We start from the raw sequence: 9,977 nt of genomic DNA on the forward strand, positions 1-9,977 counted from the left end.
ATTTATAATTGAAAATTGGTAACTCAGGCATGTTATGATAATATTAAGGATTCTCTGGATTTTTATTTTGAAATTTTTTATTAAGCTTTCAGCTCGGTGCTTCGAGCCTTTGTCATGCCTGAAACGGCAAAGCCCTTAAAACCTGTGCGCTCGAATGAATAAATATGGTGTATTGAGAAGGAAGACTTGTTCAGAGTCAGGAAACTTAAAAACAACTAGAAGCCAAGATATTTAGCAAAGAATTACGAAATTTGCGCGTTTTATCAGTAATTTACTCATTTGAGCGAGCCTGCAATAGAGCAGCAGTTTCAGCAAAAGAAGTCACTTCACTGTTGAGTAGCAATTGGCTGTGAACATCAGCGGAAAGATGCGGGCTCGCCAAATGAAAATTTTTTCTCCCCTTCTGATTTTGAGAACCTCATATATACGCTATTATTTGCGGTTGTATTTCCTAAAAAAAACTTTAGTCCTCCCCAATTTTATGTAATTTTACAAATTGCCGTTAACATGTGTGGTTATTGGATGCAGAAATATTACTAAACATTGAAACTTTTTATTGTACCGGAAGAAAAATAGGATTGTTTTAATATTCAGTTTGCACATTACTTATTCGCTAAAATTTCAACGGTTTTTGTAGGTAGCCACGTGAAGTCATGTTATACTACCAACCAATATGTTATACTGCAAAAAAGTAGAAGAACAAAAAATTGCAAAAACAGGAACAATTTTAATTAGTTTTGTATATTTTGCGCTGTGAGGAATTTAATGATGTTTGTCCAACTGTTCAATTTTAATACAGTATGTATACAAAAAAGTGTATTTAAGTTATTCCATTGTGCAATGCAGCGTTTGGGAGTGTATATTATTAAAGGCTGTCTTGCGAGAAAAAAAACTTTGCTCAATAGAGTCTCTTGTAAAGATATTCTCACCATGCGTAAACCCTCTATGTGCAGAGGCGCTGAACTTGGTTTTCAAAATTACTTGTTTCGATTAGTCTACTTGTGTTGAGCCCAAAATAGAGCCGCCTTCGGCTTTGGCAAAATAATTTCGTGGTTTTACATTGAATTCTGTCAAATGAAAGGTTCTAAGCTCAATTTTGAGGTGGGATGAATGTATGAAAAAGCAATTTTTTTTCACTTTGTCAAACATGTACTTATTGCTCTAACTAGAAACAACTCGTGAAATTATTAAAACTTTGACCTGTCTCAAATCAAACGATATTAAAGTCAAAATGGGAAATTTAAATAGTATGTTAAGATTTTCTTTATATCGTTACAAAATGTAATTTCCTCTGATGTGTGAATATATAATTATTGTAATGTTGACTTCAAGGAACAATAATATAAAAATAAATTTAGAGTAACAAAATCTACAAGGCGCGTATTAAACTATAACAAAAAATCATACCAAACCATTTGCCATGTTTCTTTCACAAACTGTCCTTGTACTCCTGGGCATGTGACCTGTATAGCCTGTCTAGACAGTTAAAGTAAAGCAAAGAGATGGTTGTGTACAAAGATTAAGTCATCAATTATATTTAATGACAGGATACCATATTTTGGTACTTCCATCCTCCTTTGTAAATTCATTCATCAGTAAGCGCAATATTGCACCAATTTTTGACTGACCAACATCAAAATACGTAAACTATTAAATTTACTAATAACAATTCAAAACTCGCAGACTTATATATAGACTTATATAACTTGCATATAAATGTCAACATTTCAAAACTTTTCTTAAAGATAAATAAAGACCAAAATATTAACACATTTCCATTTAATGTGATAAGTTGTCATTATTTGAAATAACTGTCTATTTTATATATCAGTAAATAATTTCTCCTTCCGTTCTAGTATAAAACAATAGGAAAGCTTATTACATCACCTTTTTCAAAGTCATAGTACTATGTAGATTTAAAGCCATCTTAATAAAAATGTAAGCAACAACAAAATATTTAACATGTAACCCTTGTATGGTACACTGTATAAAGTAAAAAATAAATTAATACTTGTCAAGACAGTTCTAAAACGGTCCAGAGAATGTCTAAGATATAAAGAATAACCAAAATAATAATGGTCAAGACAGCAACAGTTATGCAGATTATAAAACTTTCTCATAAGTTAGTGTGAATAAGTATGTGCTCAGCGATTTTATAAGAATAACATAATCAATAAATATCATAACGTTCTTGTAGATAAGAATTTAACTAATAATCCGATGTAAGTTCAATAAATCTCCACTAATACTACTTCGATAATAGCAGATTTACATTACAATCGTGGAAGACAATTTTATGTTCTGCATGCAATTTTTACTACAGGTAAATTATGATGTTTAATAAAAAAATTAAAGTATTTGCATGAAACATACTAAAACAAGCTTTTTACCGTCCACATCACGCAGTGACGCATTTTTCATGCTTGTTTCCCCACAAAAGAAAATGTCAAGTGCTAAATTTAGTAGAAGAAAATAAAGAATTGTGACAACAAACTATTTGTATTTTGTTGAACAGAAGGTATTACAAATTATAACAACTACATACAGCAACTAATAATTTTTATAATAACTTGCATTCAAAGATTGTTAGTCTATTAATTATTAATGCCATTAATTATTAATTATTAATTAATTATTAGTTACACTCTATTAATTATTAATTGGACGATAAAGTTAATACTGAAAATAAAACCTTTCAAGCGGAATATATTTTGCACATCATTAAGATCTGAGTTTTTATTCATGCGTGAATTCTAGTTCTATTTTGTATACATGCATTAAATTTTTAAAAGCAGAAAAAAAGAAAAAAATAAATCCCAGTTACACTACTTAGGGAAAAAATTAAGAAGGTCGTATTTTCATGGAAGTGGATTTCAAGGAGTAGGAAACGCCTTTCCACGCCTGCCAATTGATACCCCATGTGATACCCCATCACGTGATTACGCCATGCATAATTTAAAAACATGAGTTAAATCATATTTCATCTTTACAAATTAACACATCATTCGTATAGTCGACACAAAACAACTGACAATTTATGTTTGCATGGTCATGCTATAATTTATGTTTGCATGGTCATGCTATAATCTGTCCTAAATGTAGTAAGATTATTCTATGTCATTGTGTCGTCGTTAGCATAAATTTCGTAAAATTCGTGTCGTTTTCAAAATAATTATTTTCTTCGTAATTTAAGATTGCATCACCTGGCACAGGAGCTATAAAGTCCTTTTATACATTCAACTAACCATTTGGGTGTATTTTAAATTCAAGTAAAAGCGACACTTACCCTTTAGATGCTTTCATCCGACTCTATAAAAGGCAAAAACATCTTGTGGTTAAGTTAATCGTGATTTTATTTTCGATTCTACATAAAATTCTTCCACATTAAACGATAAAACGATTGTTAATTCTATGAAAGCGTTTGTTAAAATTCATAACACACAAACTCATAAATTGAAACTATTTGAGATTGTAATATACGGCACTCTATTAAGTATAAATTTGACGATAAAGTTAATACTCAAAATGAAACCTTTCAAGCGGAATATATTTTGCGCATTATTAAGTTCTGAGCAATTATTCATGCGTGATTTCTAGTTCTATTTTGTATACATGCATTAATTTTTTAAAATCAGAATAAAAGAAGAAAATAAATGCCAGTTACACTACTTAAGCAAAAAAATTAACAAGGTCGTATTTTCATGGCTGTGAATTTTAAGGAGTAGTAATGGCCTTTCCACGCTACCCAATTGATACCATCAGCATATGAGGAGTGTTTACCATGATGATAGATCCCGTTTAAATTAGAAGCATGACAACTTTTATACCACCATGCGCCTTTATACAAGCTTGCACAATCAATAGAGGATTTATCGTTGTCAGAGTCTTTTGTCGAAAATTCCATTCCTTGGTGGTAGTTCAACGAATCACCGGCAGTTCCTAAATATGTGCACAGAAAAATTCAGGTCATCATAAAGATAAAGTTGAGTCTAAAATGTATATTTCTGATGCAAAACTTTGAGTTGTAAAGCATTTTACAATGTCTGATACAAATAGACAATCATCTGATAGTATTATTTACTAGTTATTATGGTAGTGAATTTATCAAATTGTATTTTGATTTGTAAAATCTTAAAAATCTAAATTGTTTATGTAACACTGTTGCAAGCGCTTTAGTTTTTTAAAAAGATTAACATTTGACAATATTGCTTTCGTTTGAAGTGGTATGGAGATAAATTTCAGCCTTGTCTTTTAATCCAGAAGCTGCTGATCATATATTACAGAAAAAATATTTTGAAGTGTTGAATGATAAACTGAAAACAACAAAAAAGTTTAAAGTCTGGAGAAAAGATATACTTTAGGAAGATATACTTCGGTCATGTTTAAAATTTACAAAACTTTTTTCTCCTTAATTTCATTTGACTACTGGATACCTATCAGCATTTTGTACCTGAATATTTTCCAAGGTCCAACTTGTATTTATGCCATTCACTTGCAACAGAAAAGAAGTCATATTCGGCGTATTTTTTGTTTCCTGTAAAGTCTTCCATGTCAATCCGAAGTTTCTTGTGTTTTCTAGATGTAAGTCTATTTATTTTATTTAATCCAAGCCAAAACTCTGATGCTAGATTCCCAAAGCCATTTTTGTAATCTTGCCATCCTCTGTAGAAATTAACACTACCATCAAGACGACGTTGAAACACGGTCCAGCCACCTCCAGATGTGTTCATGTCACACCATACATTAAAACTGCCTCGATTGTCCGGATCAATCTTGTAGATTCCGCTGACTCTTTTGCCATTTTTGTAAAGATCTGCGCAAACTTTTGCTAGGAAAAAAAACATATTCACTATTTAAGACAATTAACATGTTTTCTTTTTCGAATGTTAAATGCATTCAAAACATGAAAAAAGCAATTTTTCGTTGGTCACGTGATTGCAAGTTTCATTCAACTGCCTAGCAGTTTAAAGCTGTTCATAAAATTAATATCGAAGCTAAGGGAAAACGAGAATTGGTTTGGATTAAAAATTGACCGTTGTATTTTAAAGAACATTTAGAGTAACCTTTTCAGAGGATTTTTGTTCGTCGAAGCTTGGAAGATGTTTTATGAAGTGTGAGGCTTTTGAATAGAATAACTCTAAATTTTTGCAATTTTACGAATGCTCGTTAAGTCTTACGTTATGTAAGGTTAAGTGAACGACTTTTGGCTTTGAAAACAAGGTTTTCATTCTTTGCTGATCTTTAGTTGCAATTTACTTTTTTGTCAATTAAGCAAATAAGCATTACAATAAACTGGTTTCGAGTTTAATAAATCTTTCTTTAGTTGAGGATAAGCTTGCAGAAAAAGCGTTTGTGGATGTTTTGCGTTTATAATAAATTTTAAACAATAATGTAAGTCATTTCAAGTTTTAAAAATGATCTTATGTGCAGTTAAAAAAAAGCAAATAATTAGCTGTAATCAGAGCCATAGAAATAGACAAAAAAAAAAAATTGTAAAATCAAATTTATTGTAACGTTTCGTCTTTACTCAAGACATCTTCAGACAAATAATAAATAGGATGTTAAGACAAGATGTTATATTTACAAAAAGGTGTTAAGTTACTACTAAAGGAGGTGGTGTCAAATGGATATATGATAAGGAAGTTAGGAAGTAAAATAAAGAGAAATTAAAAGGGGTTAAGTGGAATGGAGTTTCCTTGCACATTAAGTGAAGGCCTATATTTATTGATTAGAAGGCTTTCATGAATGGAGAGTTCATAAGTATCGTTGAAAGAGGAGATTATTTTAAAGTCGTAAAGATGCGGTGAAGTAAGCAGGAGACTAGGGAAAGTTTATAAGTAAGTGGGATGAAGCTGTGGAAGTTGGTGAAGAGGCCAGTGAAAGTAGGTTTGTGGTAGACGGAAGTGGTGAATTTTCCCTTAGTACGAGAGATATCAATGCCAAGAAATGAGAGCTTTCTATTTTGTTCGACTTCAGCTGTGAATGTGATGTTAGGGTGTTGTCGGTTCAAATAGTCCAGAAAAAGAGGGACGTGATCGGAGGAATGAAAAAGTAAAAAACAGTCGTCAACGTAGCGTCGGTAAAGTGGTGGTTTGAATGAAGAAGGACATTCATTAAGCCAGGATTGTTCGTGAAAGGACTTGAATATATCATCAAAGAAAAGGTCCAATGGACTGCCCATAGCCACACCATCAATTTGCTGTTACATTTTCCCGTTAAAGATAAAGTGACTATTCTTATAAGGTAGAGAGAGTAGTTTTGTCAAATTCTGTTGCAGTGGGTCCGTTGAAGTACTGGTGGTTGTTAAAAATGATTTTGGATATTATGTGGATGGTTTCGTCAACAGGTATGTTAGTAAATATGGATACGACATGAAAACTAACAAGGACAACAATACTGGAGTTGATATCGCAATTTAGGATTTCTTCAACAAACGAGAAAGAGTCTTTGATGATGAGGTTGCTTGTAGTGAAGGGTTTTAGGAGTGGGAAGAAAAACTTTGCTAGTTTATACGAATTTTGATTAATGGAGGAAAGAATAAGGCTGAGAGGGATGTTACATTTATGTATTTTAGGAAGGCCATACAATATACCTATTCTTGAACCAATAGGGTAAAGTTCATTGTAAGTTTCTTGGCCAATAGAATTAGCATCTTTCAACTTTTTTAATAAAAAACTTCACTTGATTTTCCTATTTATTATTTGTCTGAAGATATCTTGAGTAAAGACGAAACGTTACAATAATTTTAATTTTACAATTTGTTTTTTTTTGTCTATTTCTATGGCTCTAATCAGAACTTTATTTTGGGCATTAATTTTTATTACACGAATTCGATTTCCCCTCGGCAAGTCTCTCGCTACTATTTTAAATTAGCTGTAAGACCTGGTTTCAATTTTTTTTTAATTGCTATTACACATATTTAAATGTAACAAAATTTCATTGATCGTGTCGACATTTACAGAAATCATTATATGACTTTGTAGTTAATTAACCCTTTAAGTAACAACTTCAGAATTAAAGGTGCCACTTTTCTCTTGCAAATAATGTTTGTTTTATGTACAAATAATCTTTGTTTTATGTAGTAATGAAAAAAACTAGTCCTAATTTGTTTTAGATGGGGGGAGGTGGAGGGGGGACCGATTTTTTGTATGTTTTCATCACAGCCGCTTAGGGGTATAGATGTTATAAAATTTAATATTATAACAACTTTATTTATATGCTTTTTTTCATTTTTAACTTTAATAACAAGGTTTATAATTATTTTATCTAGAATATGACAGTATAAACATAATTTTTCATGTTTAAAACTTTAAAAATATAGTCACAATAAAATAATGTGGAGAATCATGTCTATTTACAAAGGTACTAAAAAAAACTTTTTTTCCTTCTGACGTAATACAAATAAGTTTGCCAGTAAACTGACGCCGAATTTGTAAAATTAACATTACCAAGTTGGACCTAAATGCATTGCAGTAAAACCTTTCAATTTACCCAAGTGGTTAATTTTTGTGACCCAGCAACTATGTGGGCTTTATTCTTGTTCGTTCGTTTGTTTTAGTTGTAATAGCGAACAAAGAAAGAGCAAAGGTTGTATGCATGAAATAATAAATATATGAAGGAAGCTAATACATTTAATGGTAAAATCAAAGACCCATACCAATGCCACTACTTCTTATCAGATGTGTGTAAAAAGCTATTAAAATTATGCCATAGTGACTGCCTTAGTTCATTTCAATAAACTTCTTGGTAGTATTGGTATCCACTTTAGACTGGGCAACCTCGCGGCAGTGTACACTGATTTACAGTGAATTCAGCATAAATCGGATGATAGGGTGCCAGGAACTACTTTAACTAATTCATCCACACCAGACAAAGTCCTCATACAAAATTGCGAAATTTTCTTTAATAAAATAACTTTGAACAATGATTTTCGTGTACTATCAATAAAATAAAAAAATTGAACTTTCAGCAGATGATGTGGAGGAGCTACACCAACTTAAAAGTGATTGGACAGTTAAAGCACTTAGTTCTACTATGATAACATGATGTTTATCATCTGACCGAGTCCCTAAATAAACCTAACAAATTCATGTGGTGGAAAATAATTCACAAGTAAAAATTATTCTTAAAATTGTTTGAAGAGCAAAATTTATCAACACATCCAAAGTTTTGGTTACCACTTACCAAGAAAATATGATATTTAACTTTCTAGAAGTACTAACATGAAGTACTTTCATTAAAAAGGGACTTGTCTAGGCTATTTCTGACAAAGGTGGCTCAAATGACTACATTTTTAAGTATAAATCATGAAAGTAACTAAATAAAGTGAATTTAGTGTAAGTTAGCAAAGTGATAATCTAACATACGCAAACTAACCTCACAAATAAATCCTTACTTTTTTCACCAGTAAATCATAAAAAAGTCGTAATAAAGAAGATTATTATATAATTTAAAGTGCTTGAGCACTATGCGAACACTGTTCACACATAAATGAATGCGTCCGTATCTGAAATATTGGGATACTTGTAATCAGAAGATCTAAGAGAATAATCAATCAAATGTAAAAAACGATCACTTTCTCTCTCTAACTCATTATCATTTTCCCCAAAAGACTTAACGCGTTATCCTTGCCAGTACGTGGTTCTGTTGGGAATAGGATGTGGTTTCTTTGAACCCAGCGTAATGACTTTATCTAAAGCTTGTGTTGCTTCCTCTGAGTAACTGAACATCGTATTAATTCCATTTGTTGCATACAATATTAAGCACTATAAGCTTAATTGAGTGATTTTCATCATATATAGCAAGTAACTACAATAGAAATTGACCTTACTTTTGCACAAAGCAATAATCAATATGCCATTTTGATTCTGCAAAAATGGCAATTTTAAAAATTCACAAGATAATGCTCTTCCACGTTATTCTAATTTTGCTTGTTCACTTGCACCAAAAAGCGTTCACAAGTTTATTCAGCTTCGAAATTTAGAAGGAAATACCTTTTTGATGATTAAAAAAACTGAAATTATGACTTAGTTGATACAGAATATAGCACGACTGATAAGTAGAATATGTAATGAAAAGTGCTAGTTCCCTTCTTTCCACCTTTAATGAGCCGCAGTTTTTGAGTAGTGCACCATTTAAATATCAATAATTTGATGTATTTTGCAATCGATTAACGCAATTTTGATAACGTAATTTCAGGGATACTTGATGTTGAATACGACATAAGATTCAGTTTCTGCAGTTTTACAAACATTTTTAAATGAAGTTTCGCTAAAATCCGCTGTTCAGGCAAGCTTCAACCAGACAGCTATGGATGGCTTTACCAGTGTTTCGAGCAAAAAATTTAAAGTTTTTAAACAGGAATAAAATGAAAATATGCCCTTAAACTCATTTCAAATATTGTAGATTATTTCTCCTTTAAGAAGAATGTTTTTTTTGAATAATCAGGAACGTGTTGTCCCCATTTTACAGCGACGCCTCACGGAGTAAAGCGGACATTTATGTTAATTCTGAGCACCATATTTTCTGAAATTCTTCGATCCATTAATTTTTTTGTATTTATTTAAGCTGAAAAAGATGCAAAACATGGCAAACAACAAACTATGGAAAGTTACACCAAAATACAATTGTTCTAATTCCAGATTATATGCTTCGTGAAACCTTACAAATAGACAACTATTGTATATTCAGGCGTTATGGGACAACAGTGTGTCCACGGCTATGTGTTTGCATGTAAACTAAAATGTTGATGAGAAAGCAAAAATGAAAGGGAACCGTCTTTCTAATTGAGACGTAAAGCAAAATCAAAGAGAGAAGATTGAAGAACGCATGAAGACAACATTTAGCAAGCTAAAAATAAGCAGACAATGGCTTGCAAACAGACAAACGTCCAAACGGGCAAAGGAAGAAAAGGCAGATTAATAATAGAATAACTAGTAGAGATACAATATACACTATATACAAAGACGTCGTCATGT

The 9,977-nt window shown here is 31.5% G+C and overlaps 1 protein-coding gene across 1 annotated transcript; it reads right to left on the minus strand.

The window, feature by feature from the left end:
• Positions 1–3,682: 3,682 nt before the first annotated feature.
• Positions 3,683–4,745, minus strand: LOC124457175 (ficolin-1-like). The gene is made up of 2 exons (XM_047007459.1): positions 4,451–4,745; positions 3,683–3,939 (listed from the first exon to the last, which is right to left on the minus strand). The coding sequence occupies exons 1-2, from the start codon at positions 4,728–4,730 to the stop codon at positions 3,683–3,685; spliced, it is 537 nt and encodes a 178-aa protein (XP_046863415.1). The 5' UTR covers positions 4,731–4,745.
• Positions 4,746–9,977: the final 5,232 nt, after the last annotated feature.

The sequence above is a fragment of the Xenia sp. Carnegie-2017 genome, unplaced genomic scaffold, assembly GCF_021976095.1.
Source record: "Xenia sp. Carnegie-2017 unplaced genomic scaffold, XeniaSp_v1 HiC_scaffold_6, whole genome shotgun sequence".
Taxonomy (NCBI): Eukaryota; Metazoa; Cnidaria; class Anthozoa; order Malacalcyonacea; family Xeniidae; genus Xenia; species Xenia sp. Carnegie-2017.